The sequence below is a fragment of the Phragmites australis genome, chromosome 9, assembly GCF_958298935.1.
Source record: "Phragmites australis chromosome 9, lpPhrAust1.1, whole genome shotgun sequence".
In the NCBI taxonomy this organism is placed as follows: domain Eukaryota; kingdom Viridiplantae; phylum Streptophyta; class Magnoliopsida; order Poales; family Poaceae; genus Phragmites; species Phragmites australis.
In genome coordinates this window covers 23,593,510-23,617,080 of record NC_084929.1, presented here as the reverse complement: position 1 = coordinate 23,617,080, position 23,571 = coordinate 23,593,510, and the positions used below count along the sequence as shown (strand labels likewise).

Here is a 23,571-nt window from a genome sequence, read left to right as displayed (position 1 = left end):
AAATCCACTCAAAATTTTCATAGATCAAACACTAGATATTCTAGCAAGTTTTTGGACAGATTAAACCAATATGATACTCAATAAATATGAAATCAATCTAAAACCAAAATCATGCACGTAGAATATAGAACATAGATAAAATACCGAATCAGCAACTCATCAACTTACGTAACTTGATTTTCATTGCATAGATGACTTTACATCTGATCTCATTCTTGGCTTTACTTACCCTATCCGAGACCCTCTCAATATATAGCCCTCCAAATTGTCCTTGGTTTGGAAACAACCTGATTGTATCCTACCCAAACACAAACCATACCAAAGCACGTTCGCCCATAACCGAATCCAACTCATGGTCGAGTCCAACTCAATCTAGCATTCAATTCCTTATGGGATTGGACTCTTCGACCAATCAGACTGCAGCCTGACCTTGCCATGTACTCGAATGACTCCATCATCCGAACACACAATCTGGTTGCCCACGACCTCGCGTACGTCTTTCCTTCTTCGCAATGCACCTAGTCATACACATGCAACCTTGTCTTCACATACACTGTCTCAAGCCTGAATGTCCCACATGACATCCTCGATCACTACGACCTTAGTTCCTCCTAAACCTAGTCGATGAACCTCAGTTCCTCCCTGAACTTAGTTCATTGATCCGTCATCGACCACATTCGCCTTCGAGCAACACCTACACATGAATCAAAAAATGAGTACAAGCACAAGTCCTTCCCGACTTGACTCATGATCAATTCACGCAACACTACTCACACGAGTATATTGCATCATCTCTACGCTAATACCAGCATATAAGCATATCTAAGCAGCAACTTAGTAAATCATGAACATTATCCTCATATCATTAAGCTAAATCACTTTGCTCTACCAATTTCATCATCCAAACTATTTTTTCATCACATGATCCCACAACAACTATGATAAAAGATGATGATCTAATTTTTGTAGCAACATAGAATTAGGATTTGAGCAAGTGGTTTGGATGAGACTGATACATGTGGTATGGTTAGGTTGGTTGTTAGTTTTGCTCAAATCTAAGAACTGGTTCATTGAGTGATCTATCCAAGTTAACAATTCAACAACAAGCTTGGTATGGGACATGCGTAGCCAATTAATTTGTTTTACTCTCAGCATGATGTAGACTATTCTATTGTATGGAACGAAAGGGTTTACTTCTAGGGTTTCCATAGGGCGTAAGAGGGGGATTCCATTATTGAGGTGTATTCACGCGACGTTGAAACCTTAGCGGGTATGCACATGTTAAGAGGGGCTTTGTAAAGGCTTTGTAGTGATCTCTCGACGCACACCTCAGAAGTGTGTAAAGTACTGACGAGTACCAACAAAAGAATTGATCATGACTTGTAGATAAAGTGTACAATCTCTGCAGAGTGTAAAACTAGTTAATAAGCCATGTTCACAGTCATGAGTGGCAATACAAACCTCACATGATTAGAACTTGATGGTTTGGTTAGTTTGGTCAATCACGGTAGTGAGAATTGTGATTGAGGTGCCAATTTTGTTCAACCTTGGTGGTGGTAACCATGGTTGGGGTGTTGGAAGGTTGGTTAAGTCAAGATGGTTGAAATCTTTAAGTTGTTATTTATTTATTGTTATTCACTTAATCATTTCTCTCTTTTTAATTCTTTTAAAATAAATATTATTTTATGTAAAAGAGCCAATATTGCCATATTCAAGTCTTCATAAGCATATTGTTTTCCTCACATCTTATTGAGTACAACACGTGCTCACTTTTGCTATCACCAAATAAACTCAGTTGGAGAAGATGTTAGAGAATTCATGGAAGAAGGATTGTTCTAAGGTGTTTCCTACACCAGTTTGTCTGTGGAGTCTTCATGAAGGATAAAGTCTATATAGTTCCATAGCAGTTTTATTTGGATCTCGACCCTCGAATTTCACTTTTGTAAGACGGTTAAATACGATTAAGTTGGATATTATAATGATTATAATCAATAAAGTCACTATGTGTTGGGATTGATTTTTAGGCTCAGCACATAGATGAGATTGGTCAGTTTCTTAGACCGATCTCAACACCAATTAGCCTAAGGCGATGCCTCGGGTGGCCTAGCAGTGGGGCTGGTAGCCTAATGTGTAGGTCGACTGGCCTGTGATCTCATATGATGGTGGATAGGGCAGCCTCTATTCCCTTGACATGGCACACATAAATTTGGGGAATGGGTGGCCTCTCCTACAAGCTTGGGCAGCCAAGTCTCGTGGCAATGCTGAGAGGCGATGGAGCAATGGACCAGGCAGCCTTGGTTGTGGAGCTGGCCAACTTGGCAAGGGGGCCTGGGCAGCCTTGCCAAAGGGGCTGGTCAACCCAATCCCTAGGTCATGGTAGCAGGAAGGGGCTAGGAGGACTAGAAAGGGTTGGTTAGCCCTTGTGCCATGCTCCTCCTCAGCTATCCTAGCAAAAGGGGCTGGTTCGCCTTCTTGGCTAAAGTTACCAAGGATGTCGAGGCCTACCCTTGGTCGACCGAGGTGATGGCTTTGGGTAGCCTGGAAATGGAGGCTAGCTAGCCTTTGTGTTGACTCGCCATTCATCCGCTAGTTCCCCCCAGTCGAATGGTTGTGGTATCTGTTTGGGTCCACTCGACTGTTTGGCCATGAGTTTCTATGGCCGAACAACTATAATATGCCTATCGAATCTGCCAGAGTTGTTTGGTTGTTCAGCCGAGGATTTGCCAGCCGATCGGCTAAAAACCTTTGGCCGACCTTGCTGAGGTTGTTCGGCTGGCCGAATCTTCCGTGAAGCCATTTTATTCACCTTTTAGTACTTTCTACAAAACAAGTCGATGCACCAAAACTCATGAAAAAGTGAGGGTTAGCACCAAATAAATGCACAAGTTTGATCATTACCTCATTTATTTACCATCGTTTGAGGGGTGTAAAAGGGTGTCTTACGTGCGTCAACACCGCACGAGGCGACGTCTTGTCGCCACAGCCAACTGGCGTCTGATGCCACTCACACCACAATGCATGGCACCCAAGGTAGCCACCTTTTTAAAAACCTCTACAAGTTTCACTGGCCAAAGGAAGATGATGAGGCCCAAACCTAGGGATGTTTTCCGTGGGTTCAACCCTGGGAAGCTAGGACCCTCACCCGCAAGGGGCTATTGTTGGGGGGCATGGACCATCGTCCTCCCCCAGACAGCTACGCAAAGATACGCCATTAGGACTCCTCGTCAAAGTCGGAGGATGTGTTGCGAATCCCAGCCGCATTAACTCCCGCAAGACGTTACAACATGGGTCACCGCGCGAGAGATCTAGGACATGCACTACAGCGTGTCGCATGTCCCTAGGGGTAGGACTATCCACTAGGGGCGCGACTGTAGATACCTATTGTAACACCCTCAGAAGTTACGTCCATGCCCTCGATGGGGCAAGCCCCAAATAGCATTCCTGTAATATCCAAAAGGGTCGTTTCTGTAATACATCGGCATGTGCATCTATAAATAAGACCAAAGGCCTCAAGGAAGGGCTGATTCAGGCATCCTTCAATACTATGCACTCTCTCCCTTCATTTCTTCACCCTCCTATTCTCTATTCAATGGGAACTTGAGAGGATTTTACTGTAGTGGTTTCATGCCATAACATGTTCATTAAAAAACACTATGATGCAATTAGACACCGTATGAAAAAAAAATCAAGTGATTGAACGAACCAGTACAAAACCCACTCAACCCACGTGCACACCTGATCCTCCCCCTCAGCCCACGCTGTCCCATACTAAAACTCTCCCTTGCTCGCATACGTGATCCTTCCCTTGAGCCCACCAACTAACCCACATGCACATGGAAAACCAAGGGTCGGCCCACCTGCACTGGGGCACGTGATCCGCTACATGCGCGACCCACCGCACGTTAGACTTTCTGATGGGTACATTGGTGAACATGAGCAATTCTCAAGTTGCACCTGGCATAAGAATCATGAATTCTTTTTGGATTTTTATATACTTTTTGCCCAATATTGGACCATTAAGCCATATAGCTAGAGCTCATTTAGCCGAGCTGGTATTTTTTTCAAACATTGGATTTTTGCTCAGGCCCAACTTGTTAAGTTTATATTGGCCAGCAGGACCGAGACAAAATCAGATTGGGCCTTTTACCGCCACATGTCTACTTGACAGAGATGAGAAAATTAATCTAGAATGACTAGATTTATGAAAATAAATAGGAGGAGAAACAAAAGGAAGAAGGTGCCTCAAAAAGAAAAAAAACTAAATATGGTAGAATCCAAATCAGTGAGAAGGAAGGAGATTGGTGAGATTCCTTTTAGGTCCTGTTTGGATCCCAAAATTGGTCCCCCAAATTAGGAATTGGAATTGGATAGATTTAATTCTGCCATTTGGTTGCACTGGGAATCGAAATCAGAATCAGAACTCATTTCTAGCTGAATTGGAAAACAACTACAAGGGGACCTTCTCAAATCGGACCTTTACCCATTTGATTTGGAACCCAACGCAATGGAATCGACGAGTTTGTGAGCTCCCATTCAACTCCGCCGTCAACCACTGTCAGACTCTGCCGCCGACCACTGCAGGACCCCACGACCCTGTTTCTCGGTCTCGTTGGGACCAGTGTCACCTCTTCCGCCCGTGCTGCCACCTCCCTACTGCCGCATCGGCGTCGCTACCTCCGCCCGCGCCGCCTCCTCCCTGCTACCAAACCGACATCGCCTCCTCTGCCCGTGCCATCACCTCCCTGCTGCCGCATAGGCATCACCACCTCCGCCTCCTCCCTGCTGCCGAACCTGTGTTGCCTCCTCCGCCCACGCCACCGCCTCCCTACTGCTACACCGGCACTGCCGCCTCCTCCCTGCTGCTGCACCAGGGTGGAGGCGATGCAGACGCAGGCGACGGCAGCAGGGAGAAGGCGACGCGAGAGGAGGCAACAACGCCTGAGTGTTCTCATTTCAATTTCAACAATTTCCTCACTAACCAAATAAAAGAATTGAATTGCAGTTCAATTCCATTTCTACTTGGGTATTAATTTGAGGCACAATTCAATTCATTCATGCCAATTCAGAGATCCAAACGGAGCCTTACAGAGATTTGTATGCTCTTCAACGGTGTCCATGTGCATCTTAACACTTCTTGAATCAATGAAATGCAATGGTTGTTGATACGGATGGGCATGGATCGTTCAATGGGTATCCATTGATCCATTCTAATTCAAATTAATCAACTAACTACTCCTTCACCTAAGCTCCGCAAGCCCCCGTCACCTTCCTCGCTCTCCACCCTCCCACCCCTTCCCCCTCCTCCATCACCACCTTCCCCTCCTCTGTCTCCTCGCCTCTGCCTCTACTTTAGGCAGGGACGGCCACACCATCGCACTCTCCTCATCTAAGCTCCGTAAGCCCCCACCACCTCCTCCGCCTACGCCATCTCTAGCTGACTCCTCCCCTCCTCATTCGATTTGGCGAGCGAAGGGAAGGAGATGGCAAGCCAACGAAAATGGCGAGGGGATAGGGAGCCAGCTAGAGCCCTTTTTAGGGCCGAATCGCTACATTTGGCGATGCTGAGCGACTCAGCAATTTGGCTGGAGGTGCTCTAAGGATGCAAACCGACTTCATTTTAGTATAAGTAAATAAATAATCAACACGGCACATAAAAATTCCAGTTCAGAATGCTGAGGATTCATAAGTGGTTTGAGTCTAAATATTCTACTCTTCAAGTAGAAACACCAAACACAAGTAGAGAAACGCGAAACACGGTATGGCTGAGCAACGAGCATCGTCAGGAGCTTATTACATGCAGAGCGGCTAGTTCATATTTCACTTCACTTCAGGTATTTATCAAACCAGCCGGTCATGTCTCGCAGGGCTTCCTCGGCACTCTTGACGGCAGCCGCATCATTGTCGCTGTATCTCACAGCCCATCCATGAGCTACCCCGGGGAAAATCTTGACAAAGTGATCGATCTGCAGTGCAAAAGGAAAACATTGCAGTGCAAACTTGGTAAGATTGGTAGGGATCAAAGGGCGTAAACCTGATTGTTGCTTCCTATTTAAGCTCAGATAATCCTGTGGTTTATGAAAGGGAAAAACATTGCAGAACTGAGGCTCTGCGAAAGGTTTAATAAGCTGAACTGAAATGTTCACATAAAACATGGTGATCCAATTAGGCAGATTTTCTGAACTCTAGAACCGAAGGGCTTGATCAAGAAATAAAAACTAAAAGCAGATCTGATCACTTTGGTAGGTTTCACAAAATTAAAAGTCTCTATAGTATACTTAAACTATACCAAATGGCTGTGCGGGCTATACAATCTGGTTGAACACACAGTTACATTGTTTACTTTGGAACATGCCCCAGCTTGAATGCTGATAAATAACAAAAAGTATACCACAAAAAAGCCAAAAAAATTAGCACTCAAGGAACAGTACATTTAACGATTTAGTCCAATATTGGACTATTGATGGATTCTGGACACTCTATACTAACCTGAACGTTCTATCTTAAAGATCAAATGTTTAAAGATACAAGAACTTACCGCAGAGTTATCTGAAAGAACTTGCTCGAACTGTTTTAACAATTCAGGCGGGGTTGATTTGTCATTTTCAGCACCAAGCATAGAAATGGGGCATTTGACCTCTGAGAATTAGATAGCATATCACAGAGTAAGCATTTCAGTTGCAGTAGAAGAATTTTAGTGTGTCAGGAGAAAAACTCAAGCAAAATAATTTAACCTTTCATGTCATCAACAGTAAGTAAAGAAGGGTGTAATAATACAGCAGCTTGGATCTCATGAACTTTACCTAGCTCCACAACAACCTTTGCTGAAAAGTGGTAAATTTTTCAGTGCATGTGGTTTCATAAAAGAATGAGAAAAGGTAAAATATTAATGCATGAAATGTTAGTTTTCAAGTTCCTAGTTCAAAAAATAAAACTCCATATACTTACCGCCCCAGCAATAACCTGCAGCCCCGATGGTCGATACTCCCTTCTCCTTTAGAGCAGCAATTACTGGTTTTGCCTCTTCACATGCCTTTTTCTGAAACAATGTTGGTGCTTAGTATAAAATCAGAAACAAAAACGAAACAAGTGGGCACGTGCTTATTTCAGGGAAATGTAACTTGTTTTTTTGAGACTCAAAAGGGGAATGTAACTTGAGGGCACCCACAGCACAAATACAGAAGTAAGGTTTGATGGCATTCAGAGCAACTGTAACCGAATACGAACATTTATCAATGTTCACCTATAAACCCTAGTATAAAGTATATCTCTGGAAGAAGGTATTCAAGTCAATGGTGAGTGCTACCTCAAGAAACAATACGTTTCTTCAAAATAACCTGGATATGCTACTAGTCAAAAAAGGAAAAAAAAAAAAGAAGAGTTGGTCAATCATTAAATTTGAAGAAGAATCCTCAACACGTTATTGTAAGTATCGGACTGGCCAGAGCGACATCAACAATACCCTTTTGAATGAAATTAGAGGGATAAATATTGAACAGAAACGCCAAAGCTATGAGATCTGAGGAAGTCATCTTATGCAGTTATCGATAAAATGCTCCTTTCAAATTGACAGCATTCGTGAGGCTCATACCAGAAGGGTTTTTGCTGTGATTTTTACGGAGACTGTAGGACCAAGATATATGACTAGAGAGGAAGTGAATAGACATCTTACATATTTCTTACGAAATAGATGATCTACTCCTTGTCTACACAATGCTCCTCAAAAATGAACAATCGGAAGTATAAACTTTAGAAAGACAAAACTAGAATGAAGATTCCAATGCAACAAGACACTACGGCTTAATTTCTCAGAGACTTTCTAAACATGTTGCAAAATTCTTAGGCTAAGAATGTCATAGATGTTGGATAATTTCCACAGAATCATTTTCATTGAAACAAGGTGTCCTGGTTCCTGTAATCAAAGGTAGAGGGAAAGGTTCAGAAGAGAACAAACCGGAGTGTGTGACTGTAACCACATTTCACGATTGCTGGGTTTGTTGGGGTCTTTTGGATCCCCATGCAGGAAATCTGGCACTACAACTAAGTAACCAGACGAAGCAACTTTGTCTGCTATCTTCCTTCATGAGATAAAATTATAGCATCAGTGTCAACACATTACTGAATGATAGCACTAGTAAGTAGTTGCAAACTATTGCACTTCAAACCCTTGGCCAAATTCTAAACCCTAAGTAGAGCGAACCAATTAGCGCCGGATGGTCAACAGAAACACCCAGCCCAGACTTGGAAGGTGAGAAATACCAAGCTTTTCTCTTTTATGCACTTTACAAGCACATTTTTCATTGTCTACGACACATCCTATAAGGCTAGAATTATGAATTAGCAATAGCAAAATATTGTGCCAGCAGGTGACGGTTGAATGAAGCTAACAAAAAAGATGTCCGCAACATACATCCTAAAATTTTTAGAATAGGACTATTTACCGTAAGTAGGAAAACTAATCCTAAAGGCAGCCTTTTCATCCTTATCAGTCTGCAGAAATTGCTACACCACGTACAGAATCAGGCATAAATTAGCATAGGACATGGACGGAGACACGTTTTCAGAGCTCCTGATGAACTACAACTCTAAATCAAGCAAGCAACTACATGGTGATGGTGCTGCAAGTTACAAATCCAAGGGTTCCGCCGTTCCTATTTCAGTGAAAATAAAAGGGGCTCCACCGACCCAGAATTGCTAATCTCACTCGGTACAGGCGTCTTTTTTCTTGAAATTGTAGAGACTATAAAGCATGGATAACGCAACTAAGCCAAATAGCCAATCATAGGGTACCTCAGGTTTGGCGCTTCGAACCCTGTAAAAAAAGGGGAACGGTTTTTTGGTCACCTCCAGATTCTAATAGGTGAATCTTGAAAAAGTACAAGATTTGATCCTTGCAGCTTAATTCAGGCAATTACCGAAGACGTCGGAGACGAGGATGACGGCGGCCTTGGACTCCGCCGAGCCGGCGACGTACGTCTTCAGCCCGCCGAAGTCCTCGACGACCTCACCCCCTCCGCCGGCCGGATTCAGCTCTGGCGGGTTCTCCCAGCAGTGCGAGCTCGCCATTACTTCCTTCGTTTTTTTTTTTTTTTTTTTATTACTCTTTGTTTGCCTCTTCTGGTGTCGCCTGTTGGCTGCTGTCTCGGAACGATATATATAGAGATTTTGGACTGGGAAGCGCTTTACTTCCAGGTCCAAGAAGAAATGGCATCGAGTGAAGCGGACGGCGAGTGCAGACGAGATTCAACACAGAATTTTTGTAGAAAAAGGTGGTATGGGTGCTGTGATCTCAGTGCTGATGCAATTCTAGACAGTGCCGGGTTTGGTCGTTCATACTTGTCTAGTGTCGTGTCCTTGCAACGGAAAAAAAACTAGTACGGAGATATAAATGAGTTATGAGTATGGTTCAACGAATATATCGGGAGCGGTGCTATAATTTAATTTTAGATGAATTCGAAAAATAAAGAGAAGATTATCCGTTAATTTCACTCTTAATTAATTTATTTATTTCTATTAGTAAAATGAGATTGGAAAACTCGAGTATGAGAGTGAATGGTAAAAATAAATAATTATTTTAATTTTAGAAGTTTTTATTAGATGAAAAAAGAATAGAGAAAGAAATGATACTAGAACCAACTTATATTTTATAAAATAGAGATACTTCTGTTGCTACTTTTGCAACTAAGACCGGAGAGCAGCCTAATGGTATGGATGCGCCGTGATCAAGTCGATGAATGCTGAAATCTTGCAGTGGGAGCTAATTCGACTGGAAGGGATTAGGTCTGTGCTTTTTTTCTTTCTTCCATTCTTGATCGAAATGGCCCATGTGCATAGAGCTCTACTGGAGATTGAATGGTACAAAAAAATTTCTAAAAAAGATACAGAAGTGTAAAATAGACCGTACAATACCACACAAAACACATACGAGGAAATTACAGTAAAGGTCCTAGGGTTCTTTGTTGCCGCACGCGCCGGCGAAGATAACCAATTGATCCCCTCCAGCGCCATGAACGGCATGTGGGCAGCGTAGGTCTGAGATCCACCTGGCAGCCACTACCTTGTTGAAGAGGAAGGCCTCTGTTTACCCTAACCGGCACCGTGAATGTAGCCTCCATTTGTAGGTTGAACCGTTGTAAGGTGCTATGGTCGACGGAGAGCCACTCAAAGTTATGAGCAAAGAGGAGGGTCATACCTAGGATGCTTGGATCTGGATCCTCCATGCTTAAGCGTGTAAAGAAGTGGGACCAAAATCCAGTCAAGGAGGAGGATCAACATCATGGTAAGGCGATTCAACCTTGCACCAACGGATGCTGAGGACAATGACAATGTCAAGCGGCACGTTGGTCTCCTGTAGTAACAATTAATACTGAAACACCATAGGGTGATATAAGAGCAGTATGGGGTGGATTATCACTGTATGTTATTTTTAGGCTCATTACGACATATTTCTTGGATCTTTATGTCAATTTGACGTCAAAACAAAGGTACGTGCAGCTGCCACTGCCCAAGGACTGTGAAGGTGAAACCTTGCAAACTGTTAACCAACCATCATTGCTATTAGCAATAGCCTCTTCGGTATATAGAAAGTAATATTCTATTTTTTGCTAACCACTGGATTTGTTTCCAGTTTGTTGTAATCCCAATCCTTATGATTGGTTTGTTACCTTGTATAAGCCCTTGCCGGCTATATATATGAGATCACCCAGGTTTTATGCCGTGTGGTGCTTCCGTCTAAACATCCTCCTTTCGTATCCTGTTACATGGTATCAGGATAGCACGATCCAATCTACTATACTGCTGCCTAGACCCTCTCTCTGGCGCCATGGCCTCCACCCTAGCGCTGGACAACACCACCAACGGCGCCCTCTCTACTGCCATCGCCCCTGTAGTACAGAGTTTGGCGCTCACCGCTGCTGCTCATCTTCCCCTCGTCCTCAACATGCAGGATTCAAACTACACCATGGGGAGCACTTTCTTCCTCACGCTCTATGGCAAGTTCAAGCCGCTTCCCCATGTTCTGAACCACCAACGGCGGGAGATTCGAACTAGGTGCAGGACGATTACACCGTCAAGTCCTGGATGTACGGCTCTATTGCCACCGATCTCCTCGCCGCCGTCATGGAGCCCAACAAGCTGACACGTGACCTGTGGACGTGCCTGGAGTCCCAATTCCGTGACAACATGGAGGCTTGTGCCATCTACCTCAACAGCGAGTTCCACTCAATGGTGCAGGGCACCGTGTCCATCACGGACTACTTCCAGAAGATGAAAACACTCGTCGACACCCTCTGTGATGTCGGCCACCTAGTCAGCGACTCCACCCTCGTCCTCAATACATTGTGTGGCCTCAGTCCGCGTTTCTCCAACGCAACCACACACATCTTCTAGGATCAAATATGCGCAAAATACCCAATCAGAAGGGGGTGAATTATTGCAGAAACCAAATTCAAAGATTAACGCACCCAAATTGAAACTCGATTTAAACTCGGTATTCCACTCAAAATAGATTGCACAAGCTCTAGTGAACACAATGTATAGAAAGATCTGCTGCACGGATTGCTCTCAAATTTGGTTAGCAGAAACTAGATTCAAATACGAAACTAACCCAACAAGTATCGAGTAAATTAGATATGTGAATCAAAAGTTATTCCTGGTCGAAGCAGACTGTGTCAACAAAAATCGAGTAGATCAAAACCTAGTCGAGTTAACAAAAAACTACTCAAGAACAAACCAAATCCGCTCGAAATTTTCTCAAATCAAACACTAGATATTCTATTAAGGTTTTGGATGGATCAAACCAAGATAAAACTTCATAGACACATGAAATTAACTAAAATCCAAAACCGAGCATGCAGAATATAGAACATAGAGAAAATTCCGAATCAGCAACTCATCAACTTACAAAACTTGATTTTCATTGTATAGATGAGTTTACAAGATGCCTCTCTAAAGCATCCAACAAGGATTTCCACGAAATCCCAAAACAGCTCTCTCTCAAGTTTCTCTATCTCTCTGTTGCCCTGTTCTGCGCTCTGTTGTTTACCCAATACAATAGACCTCTCTATTTATAAGGTAGCCACACGCACAAACATGACCAAATCGAACTACAACTCTCTGTCGTATTCAATCTGGTCTCTATCCTTCTCTAATCACAAGAGGACAAAAATAACTTCCGCTAATTAAGCTAATTAGCCAACAACTCTTATGTAATTATGCATGCATATCTCCCATTCATACATGCATATACGTAACCAACTCAAAAGATCAACAAAAATCCTTTGAAAAAAAATCTCCCTTTGAGAAAAACAAGAGTAAAAAGACTCCATCTCCCAAATGGGCAACTTCTCTCTCCCTTTGGCAATGATTTCATCAAAAATTCAAAAGAGAGAAACAAGTCTTGTTATTTCAATCATTTCAGTGAGCATCAGAAATCATCCACATGTATAACAAATACTCGACCAAGCTACACTATCAAGAATACTTGCACCAACCTGTCTACACATGTAAAAATATAGTGTGAGCAGAACTTATTAAGTATAATTAATGATTTATTTGCAAGGCATGGTCTCCCAATCTCAATCACTCGAATCCTCAATTTATATGCTATCAAAAATATGAATATCAAAAGTATATCATTGTTTTGATTAAAAAGACATATAACAAGATGCCAATTTTGATGTCAAGAACTTCTCATATTCTTTTGCAAGGAATTATATGTACCATCAGCCTTATTCTATCCAACCATACCAAGCCTATGTCAAAAAGACAATCAGAAGCTTAAGACAATGATTATGGTCATACACGACTTCTTCCAAGTTCGTATCAAAGTGCAATGATAAGCAGTCTCGAAAAGAAGTGCAACAATGCATACTTCCTTAATCTTTTATCTATCAACTATTATTCAGCACTTTTTCATTTCTTTGATTCTTTTACACATAGCATTTTTATCAAAGATCAAAATAATCAAGAGAGTTTAACCATGATAAGATTTAACTCAAATTGTCATTTGATTTAAAAAGTTATGACAAAAACTACACAGTTACACATATAGATATGAAAGTGCAAAAACTCCTATGTAGCATAAGCACAAAAGTCATATATGTATCAAATATGATGCTCATCATATTTCATTATTTTCTTATTTTTATAAACTTTGACAAGTTCCAAGATATAAGAACTCCCCCTCAAAACAATCCCATAGGATGAATAACACAAAATTCTCCCCGAAGAAAAGTAAACCGAGAAGAATCCAAAGGTTTTGTGAAAATATCTGCCAATTGGTGTTCAGTATTCACACGGAGAAATACAATGTTTTACTTTTTCAACATTGTCTCTAAGAAAATGAAATCTGATATTAATGTGTTTAGTCCGAGAATGTTGCACAGGATTTTTAGCAATACTTATAACACTAGTATTATCACAGAAAAGTAGAACACTCTCTAAATTAACCCTATAATCTTTAAGTGTAGCAACTATCAAAGAGTTTGTGAACAACAACTAGCAGCATCTACATATTTAGATTCAGCAGTAGATTGTACAACAGAGGACTGTTTCCTAGATGACCATGCAACAAGAGAATTACCCAAGAAATGACATGTACCAGATGTACTTTTTCTATCAATTCTACAACCTCCAAATTCAACATCAGAAAAAGCTCTTAAGCTAATAGATGAAGAAGCAGAAAGCCAAATGCCAAAATCTTGAGTTCCATGAAGATATCTTAGAATCCGTTTGATAGCTTGTCGATGTGAAGCATGTGGGGAAGCTTGAAATCGTGCACACAAGCATACCACAAATTGTATGTCTGGCCTTGAAGTGGTGAGATACAAAAGTGATCCAATCATTCTTCTATATTCTTTTTGATCAACTGGCTCACCATCTTTATCAAGATCAAGTGTCATTGTTGCTCCAATAGGTGTCATGATCAGCTTGCTATTTTCCATCTCAAAACGTCGTAGCAGGTCTCATGTATACTTACTTTGATGAATAAAAGTACCTTCTTTGGTTTGTTTGACTTGAAGTCCCAAAAAGTACGTTAGTTCACCCATCATACTCATCTCAAATTCCCTGCTCATCATTTCTGAAAACTGGGACACCAAAGCATAAGAAGAACAACCAAAGTTGATATCATCTATATAAATCTGAACAAATAGTTGATCATTACCATGCTTGAGCACAAACAACATCTTGTCTACCTTTCCTATTTCAAAACTATTTTCAAGCAAGAAGGTTTTAAGCCTATCATACCACGCTCTAGAGGCTTGTTTTAAACCATACAAAGCTTTTGATAACTTGTATACATAATCTGGATATTTAGGATTTTTAAAACCAGGTGCTTTCTTAACATAAATCTCTTCATTTATGTAGCCATTCAGAAAAGCACTTTTGACATCCATTTAATATAATCTAAATCCTTTAGATGCAACAAAAGCTAAAAGAATTCTAATGGCTTCTAGTCTAGCAACCAGAGCAAAAATTTCCTCAAAATCTAGCCCTTCTACCTGTGTAAAACCTTGAGCTACAAGTCTAGTTTTGTTTCTAACAACAACAACACCACCCTCACTTTGTTTATTTTTGAAAATCCATTTAGTATCGATAAATGTATGACTTGGAAGAAGTGCGACAAGCTTCCATACTTTGTTGCGTTCAAAATTTTCAAGTTCCTCATGCATGGTATTGATCCAAGATTCGTCAGTTAATGCATGTGAAACATCTTTATGTTCAAAAGAAGCAACAAAAGCTGAATGAGCATGAGAATTAGAATCAATAAACCTGGACCGTGTGACTCGCTCATGCAAATCTCTAATCGTCTGATCAGGTGGATGACTCCGCTGAATGTGCAAAGGAGTTGTCACTCGAGAAGCAATCTCTTCTTCTCCTTCAATACGCACATATGATGTAGTAGCTAGAGGATGTCCAACTGTAGCTGAAGTGATCGAAGGTGTCAAAGGATCTACAGCTGATTGTATCATTGAAATTAAAACCTCATCCTCATCGACCTCATCATCATCCACAAAAATACTCTCGAACTCCTCCTGAATTTGTGTACCTGTACCTGCATCACTTGATCTAGTTCTAAGACTAGTCTCATCAAAAGTAACCCCACAGGTTTCAACAATTTTGTTAGTCTCTAAAACAAGCACTCGATAGCCACGGGTATGAGCAGGATATCCAAGAAAAATACCATCTGTTGATCTGGACTCAAACTTATCCAAATTTCCAGATTTCATCACAAAGCACTTGCAGCCAAAAACTATAAAGTGAGATACACTAGGCCTATGTCCAAACCGCAGCTTATATGAAGTTTTACCCAATTTAGATCTCAAGAAAACACGGTTTGAAACATAACAAGCAGTAGATATAGCTTCAGCCCAAAATTTTCTAAGAGTAGAAAATTTATCTAACATGGTTCTAGCCATCTCGACCAGGGTTCTATTCTTCCTTTCAACTACACCATTTTGTTGAGGAATTCTACGTGATGAAAATTGATGTTCCATACCTTTCTCAACACAAAAAGTGATCAAAATAAGAATTCTTAAATTCTGTTCCATTATCACTTCTAATCGCTCTCAAAGATCCTGGGAGATCAACAGACAATCTAAGAACTAAACTTCTAAAATAACCAAAAGCTTCATCCTTAGATGTCATAAAGTAAACCCAAGAATCTCTAGAGTAGTCATCAACAATAACAAGCCCATACCATTTACCTCCAAAAGATTGTACTCTAGAAGGACCAACAGTATCAAGGTGTAAAAGTTGACCAGTGCATTTGTCATAATCATAGTAATAGGTGGATGTGAACCTGAATGTATTTTACCATATCTACAAGAAGAGCAAACTAACTCGCTATCACCCTTAAGCTTAGGCAAGCCACGAATAAGATCTAAACCACTAACTCGAGTGAGATGATCTATACCAACATGACCAAGTCTACGATGCCAAAAGAATAAATCTTTAGAAACATTAGCAACAAGACATCTAAGCTTAGAAGAATGTGATGCATCAAAATCAGCCTTAAAAACTCTTCCAAAACGTGAGATTCTAAAAACCAGATCACCAGAAACATCTAATACTTTACATTCATTATTCTTAAATCGCACCTCAAGATCTTCATCAATCATTTGTGAGACAGAAAGTAAGTTAAATTTCAAGTTCTCGACTAAAGCAACATCCTTGAACATAAACTCGTCATTTACCTTCATTGTACCTTATGCAACAACTGAGGTAGAGGAAGCATCTCCAAAACTAACACTTTCAGTACGAGATGCACGTACAAGGGAGGAGAACGATTTTTTATCATCAAACATGTGGCGTGAGCATCCGGAATTGACTAGCCAAATGTTCTCCTTCCTCGCTCGAGAAGCTTACAAGGAAATAGAAGATGTCAAGGCCTCAGTACTGGGGTTAGTAATAAAGCTTTTAGGAATCCAGTACTGAGTCACTCGACCAACAACATGAGTAGGCAAAACACGAGTAGCCCGAGTAGACTTAACTTGGGAAGCTCGAGTGAGTTCAACTCGAGAAGCACTACCAGCTCGAGTAATCTCAACTCGAGAAGTTCGAGTAGGTTCAACTCGAGTTACATGAGTAGTAAAAGGTGATGACTGTTTCACCTGAGGCACAAAATAAGGTGCCACAACCTCATGAGGGATAAAACAGGCCTTTCTCAAATTAGACCTAGCCTTAGACTTTTCTTTATTTTGTTGTTTAGCTAGTCTAAAGCAAAAATCTACTAAATGTCCATCTCTACCACAATGAGTGCAAGTATACTAAACCCGATATATGGATTTTGAAGAAGAAGCAACATTTGTATTCATTGTAGAGGATAAAAATCCAGCAGACTTAAAAACAACCTTCTTAGGTTCAGATTCAGCAAGAGTTTCAAATTTACCACAGCCAAGAGCTCTAACAATAGTGGGTGCATCTATCTTAGAACGAGCATAAGGATCAAAACCTAAACCTTGTTTACATGTACTTGACTTAGATGAATCTAAAATCAGGTTCAAATTTTTCTTTCCCTTAGAAAAATGTTCTAAAGTTCCTTTCAAGTAATCAACCTGTTTAGAAATAGCTAGGCACTTATCACAAGTAACACTCATGGGTTTCTTTTATTTAGGACAGTTAGAGCATGAAAGAACCTCATGAGTAATCATGTCATTAGCTATTTGAGAAACTCTGGTATTAGCATCATGCAACTTCAATTCAAGAATTGAGCAATTAGAACAGGAAATTGAATTATGCAAATCAAACGTTGAATAACTTGCATTTTTAACATGTTTGCAATTCAACACAACAAGTTTCTCATTTTTCTCAGTTTCTTCTCTAAGTTTCTCAAGAGTAGAAGCATGAACATCTCTAAGAGAAGTGAGCTCAGAATAATTTAAGTCACATGACTTGCAAGCATCATCATCAGGAATTAAAGTCTTAAGTCTTGTAATTTCAGAATTAAGTGATTCAATTAAAACATCATCTTTCTTAATTTTCTTGTTACGTTTCTCTAAGAGTATACCAAGACGAACAACAGTATTAGATAGATCATCATAAGTAGGTAATACCTCATTACCGTCACTGTCAAGTTCATCCTCGGTTGAGCTTTCTTTGTTGCTTGCCATGAGACACAATCCAGTCAAATCACGCAATGTCTTGCTCTTAGTTATTGTGTCATCCTCGCTGCTCTCTAAATCAACGTCACTCAAGTTGACTTGTTCGAGCGCTGAAAGAACTCGATGCACAACCTTGCAGTTGAGAAATCTCTTTTTCTTCTTGTCGTTGAACGATCGCTTCTTTTTCTTCTTCTCCTCTTTTGATGCTTTATCTACAAGCTCAGGACAATTGGAACGAATGTGGTTCAGATCACCACATTCATAGCATCTTTGAGGACCTCCACTTCCTCTCTTCCTCATACGCACATTCTGCAATGCTTTAGAGAACCGAGTAGAAAGTAGTGCTAAATCTTCTTCAGGAATCAACTCAAGCTGATCATCGGTTAGTGAAGATATAGAAGATAATGAAAAACTTGATGAAGACGATTCAATATGAGACATGCTGGGTTGAGAGACCAAAGCAATTGATTTATTAACGTTCTTCCTAGAAAAAATATCTAGCTCATGAGTTTTCAATTTAGAATAAAGTACATCTAATGTAAGTGAACTTATGACAGTAGATTCTCTAATAGATGTAACTTTCACCTCCAACACTGACATATCTAAAGCTCCTAGTAATTGACGTGAATTCTCAGCATTAGTATATGTAATAATAACAGTACATAAATTACTAAGAATTTTATTAAACCGAGCAAAAAAATCATATAGTGACTCACCAGGCTTCATCTCAAAATGCATGTAATCTTTCTTAAATAAATCTTGACGTACCTCTTTAATAGTAGTTGAACCTTCATGATAATCACAGAGTGATTTCTATACCTCGTACGTTGATTTGAAATGTATTACTCGATCGAAGTCGCTCCTTGCCAAGTCTTGAATGATCAGGTTCCTTGCCTTGCTGTTCGCCTCGACATGAGACATGTTTTGTGCTGTCACTTCAATATTCTCAGGGACCACATATGGCTTGTAGACCTTTTCCCAAATTGCAAAGCACTGTGCTTGAATGTAGGCCTCCATCTTCGCCTTTCAGAACTGAAAATCAACTCCATCGAAAACACAAGGTTTTGTGGAATACCTATCTGAAGTCATATTTCTAATTACCGATTAAGATCAATTAGAAAGTATTAAGGCTCTGATACCAATTGTAGGATCGAATATGCACAAAATAGCCAATCAGAGGGGGGTGAATGATTGCGAAAACCAAATTCAAAGATTAACTCACCCAAATCGAAACTCGATTTAAACTCAGTATTCCACTCAAAATAAATTGCACAAGCTCTAGTAAACACAATGTACAGAAAGATCTGTTGCACGGATTGCTCTCAAATTTGGTCAGCAGAAACTAGATTCAAATACAAAACTAACCCAACAAGTATCGAGTAAATCGGATACGTGGATCAAAAGTTATTTCTGGTTGAAGCAGACTGTGTTAACCAGAATCGAGTAGATCAAAACCTAGTCGAGTTAACAAAAAAACTACTCGAAAACAACCAAATCCACTCGAAATTTTCTCAGAGCAAACACTATATATTCTAGCAAGGTTTTGGATGGATCAAACCAAGATGAAACTTCATAGACACATAAAATTAACTGAAAACCAAAACCGAGCATACAGAATATAGAACATAGAGAAAATTCCGAATCAGCAACTCATCAACTTACGAAACTTGATTTTCATTATATAGATGAGTTTACAGGATGCCTCTCCAAAGCATCCAACAAGGATTTCCACGAAATCCCAAAACAACTCTCTCTCGAGTTTCTCTATCTCTCTCCTGCGTTGTGCTGCCCTATTCTGCGCTTTGTTGTTTACCCAATACAACAGACCTCTCTATTTATAGGGTAGCCACACGCACAAACATGACCGAATCGAACTACAACTCTCTATCATATTCAATCTGGTCTCTACCCTCCTCTAATCATAAGAGGACAAACAACTTCCACTAATTAAGCTAATTAGCCAACAACTCTTACGTAATTATGCATGCACATCTCCCATGCATACATGCATATACGTAACCAACTCAAAGTCCGTCTTCGACACTAACTCTTTGTCTCATGTCCAGCCACCACACGACTCCCTCGTGCCTTCTCCGACTCGAACATAAATTAGTCTTACGTCCTCTCACGATCAGATCACCTCCTGCGTCCATCGCGAAGCCTTGTCTCCATATACATTGTTCTCTCAGCTCGAACGTCCCGCATGACATCCTCGATCACCACGACCTCAGTTCCTCCTGAACCTTGTCAACGAACCTCAGTTCCTCCCTGAACTTAGTTCGTCGATCCGTCATCGACCATGTTCGCCTTCAAGCAACACCTGCACATGAATCAAACAACAATCGAGTACAAACACAAGCCCTTTCCGACTTGACTCAAAATCAGTTCACGCAACACCACACAAACTCCAAGCAAAACTAACACACTAACATAAGCATATCAAACTAATGATAGCGCATGAAACCAACTATGCTATCCAAGCATATCTTAGCAACTCATAACCATCAACCAAATGTCATTATGCTAAATCACTTTTCTCTGCCAATTTCATTAATCAAACAAATTTTTCATCACATGATCTGACACATCTCCATGACGTCACATCTCCCTACTTTTGCCAACATGCGGTCCATGCTCCTCCTACAGGAGATGCGCATGGAAAACGAGTCATGCATCACCTCGGCCACTGCCCTCCTCGCTGACTTCCAGGGCTCTCAGCCCTCCTCGGTGCAACGATGCTCCTTGCCTTCCTATGCTTCCACTCTGGCTCCAGCATCCAACACAAGCGGTCGAGGATTTAGCAAGAAGAAGTACAAGAAGGGCAAGTCCAGCAGCGGTGGCGGCCTCCCTTAACAACAGGCCCCCAGTCTTCCACCCCAACTCCGACTGGGCCGTGGGTCTGCTTCTCGCTGGGCACGGCAGGGACTAGCATCCTCAGCCTGTGGCCCTCCTCGACCCCTCCGACTCAGGCTTTCACCATGAATGCCCTACTAGCCACGTCATCTGTGACTACATGGGATCAGGCTGTGCTCATTGCGGCCATGAACAACCTGTCTACTCAGGGACAAGATGGATGGATCATGGACTTTGGTGCCTCAACCCACATGATGTCTGGTGATGGTAACTTAAATCCGCTCTCCATCTCATCATCTCCTTCTCTTGTTACCATCGGTAATGGCGCATCTACTTGTGTCTTGCCCGTGGTAACGCCTCTCTACATACACCTACTGCCACTTTTCATCTCACAAACATCTTTTGTGTTCCTTCCTTGATCAAAAATCTTATATCCGTTCGACAATTTACATGAGATAATGCTTGTTACATTGAATTTGACCCTTTTGGTTTTTCCATAAAGGACCTCAAGAGCCGACGCGCGATACTTTGTTGCAATAGTCATGGGGATCTCTACACATTCCTTCCACCTGTGTCGCCCTCATCTTCGCAAGCTCCAGTCGTGCTCACCACCACTGCTCGTGTTTGGCATCAGCGACTCGGTCACCTTGGACGTGAAGCTCTTGGTACACTTCACAAGTCATCGCCGATCTCGTGTAATAAGTTAGATCGCACTACTTGTCATGCCTGGCAAATTGGCAAGCACATGCGTCTCCCTTTTTCCTCTTCCAAGTCTCTTACGTCTGAACCTTTTGAGTTGATCCATTGTGATGTTTGGACCTTTCCTGTTTTAAGCAACTCCGGTTTCAAATACTATTTGGTTGTCATTGATGATTTTTCTCATTTTTTTGGACCTTTCCTCTCCACCAAAAATCTGAAGTTCATAGCCATTTAGTACGGTTTCATGCTTACATATCAACTCAATTTTGTTCATCTCTACGTGCTATGCAGGCAGACAATGGCATGGAGTTCAGCAACTCCACCACCAGGGTTTTGTTGCATAGATCATGGCATCCATCTTCGGCTCTTTTGCCCATACACATTGCAACAAAATGGCAAAGCTGAACGATCGCTCCGCACTCTCAACAATACCGTGCGCACGCTCCTATTCCATGCTTCCATGCCAGCCTCCTACTGGGTCGAAGCGCTTACTACTGCTACCTATCTGCTCAATCGCCAACCTTCTTCCTCCATCCACAATACAACTCCAATACAAACATCTCCACAAAAAAATCACTCGATCTCACTCACCTTCGTGTGTTCGGATACCTTTGCTATCCGAACATCTCGGCCATTACCAACCACAAACTCTCTCCTCGCTCCGTGGCATGTGTCTTCCTCAAATATCCCGTGTCCCATAAAGGATATCACTGCTTAGATCCAGTCACTGGGAGTGTCTACATCTCTCACCATATGACATTCGACGAGAATGTGTTCCCTTTTGCCACTGGACAATCGGGCAAACCATCATCATGTTCTAACTCACTGGATTTTTTTGTTGGACGATTCTACAGCAAGATCCTCTTCACCGTCCCCCGGTGACCTAGCCTCGTAGGATAAGTCTACGATGCCGCACACCTCTCCAGAAGGCATGCTCGACTCCCTCGCGGCCGAGTGGGCGTTGCATGAGCCGACGTCGCCTCCAGACGTCGCACTCGAACCTCTGGACACCGGACGGGCGCTACATTCCGCTGCAGCTCCTTCCCTGTCGCTTCCCCCTCGATCGGAGGTGCGCTTGGTTTACACTCGGTGCCCACAGCCATCACATCTCCCCGCAATGGCCTCCAACACTGCGGGATCAGACGTGGTGACCTCTTCGGCTCTGGCCCAACCAACATCTATGGCACTCCCCTGCACCTCGCCAGCTAGGGACACACCCCATGGTGACTCGTGCAGCGGCCGGTTTTGTCAAACCTGTGCAACGTCTCAACCTCTCAGTGACCCACTCGGTAATGTCTCCAGTTCCCTCAATTATTGGAGCGCTCTTGCAGACCCCAACTGGCGGGCAGCAATGAAGGAGGAGTATCGAGCACTAATGGACAATGATACTTGGTACCTAGTACCCCGACCACTCGGCACCAATGTCGTCTCGGGGAAATGGATCTTCAAGCACAAGTTTCACTCCAACGGTTCTTTGGCTCGTCACAAAGCACGATGGGTTGTGTGCGGCTTCTCTCAGGAGCATGGTGTGGATTTTGAGGAGACTTTCAACCCCGTTGTCAAGCCCTCTACAATCCATGTTGTTCTTAGCCTTACCACCTCCCGTGCTTGGAGCATTCATCAATTGGACGTCTAGAACGCCTTCCTGCATGGAAATCTTGAGGAAACAGTGTATTGCCAACAGCCCTCCAGGTTTGTGGATCCCTCTCATCCGGAGTATGTATGCCGCCTGCACAAGTCTGTGTATGGCCTAAAGCAGGCACCTCGCGCCTAGTACCAGCATTTTGCTTCGTACATCTGCACCATGGGATTCACTGCTCCAACTTGCGACACATCACTGTTTGTAATCAAGGATGGGGAGCAGATCGCTTACTTACTTCTCTATCTTGATGATATCATCCTCACAGCATCTACTCCTCAGCTCCTACAGGGCATTACTGGGCGTCTCCACTCTAAATTTTCCATGACAGACCTCGGCGAACTTCAGTACTTCCTTGGCATTTTGGTGACCCGTTCAGAACATGGGCTGCTCTTATCCCAGCATCAGTACGCCGTTGATCTTCTACAGCATGCTGGCATGTTCGAGTGCCATCCCACATTGACTCCTGTCGAAGCTCGGATTAAGATGTCTACCTCTAATGGACCTCCTGTTGTTGATCCTATAAAGTACAAAAGTCTTGTTGGGGCCTTACAGTACCTCACATTAACATGACCCGATCTGGCATATGATGTCCAACAGGTGTGCCTCTTCATGCACGATCCTAGAGAGCCCCATCTCACATTGATCAAGCGGATCCTCCGCTATGTCAAAGGGTCTCTTGACATGGGTCTCTCTATTGGCACCTCTCCAGCCTCAACTTTGATGGCCTACTCCGATGCCAACTGGGCTGATTGTCCTGACTCTTGTCGATCTACCTCT

General features: G+C 42.1%; 2 protein-coding genes across 3 annotated transcripts; one reads left to right on the top strand and one right to left on the bottom strand.

The window, feature by feature from the left end:
- Positions 1 to 5,657: 5,657 nt before the first annotated feature.
- On the bottom strand, positions 5,658 to 9,183 carry LOC133928841 (endo-1,3;1,4-beta-D-glucanase-like). Of its 2 annotated transcripts, XM_062375338.1 has the most exons (7): positions 8,913 to 9,159; positions 8,788 to 8,809; positions 7,952 to 8,075; positions 6,946 to 7,036; positions 6,732 to 6,821; positions 6,536 to 6,636; positions 5,658 to 5,963 (listed from the first exon to the last, which is right to left on the bottom strand). In XM_062375338.1, exons 1-7 carry the CDS (start codon positions 9,061 to 9,063, stop codon positions 5,823 to 5,825), a joined length of 720 nt encoding a protein of 239 aa, XP_062231322.1. In that variant the 5' UTR covers positions 9,064 to 9,159; the 3' UTR covers positions 5,658 to 5,822. The 2 variants fall into 2 exon arrangements, with proteins under 2 accessions (XP_062231322.1, XP_062231323.1); XM_062375339.1 differs by lacking the exon at positions 6,732 to 6,821 and having other exon boundaries at positions 8,913 to 9,183.
- A 1,636-nt stretch (positions 9,184 to 10,819) lies between these two features.
- LOC133928078 (uncharacterized) lies at positions 10,820 to 11,385 on the top strand. The gene is made up of 2 exons (XM_062374359.1): positions 10,820 to 11,011; positions 11,053 to 11,385. The coding sequence occupies exons 1-2, from the start codon at positions 10,820 to 10,822 to the stop codon at positions 11,383 to 11,385; spliced, it is 525 nt and encodes a 174-aa protein (XP_062230343.1).
- Positions 11,386 to 23,571: the final 12,186 nt, after the last annotated feature.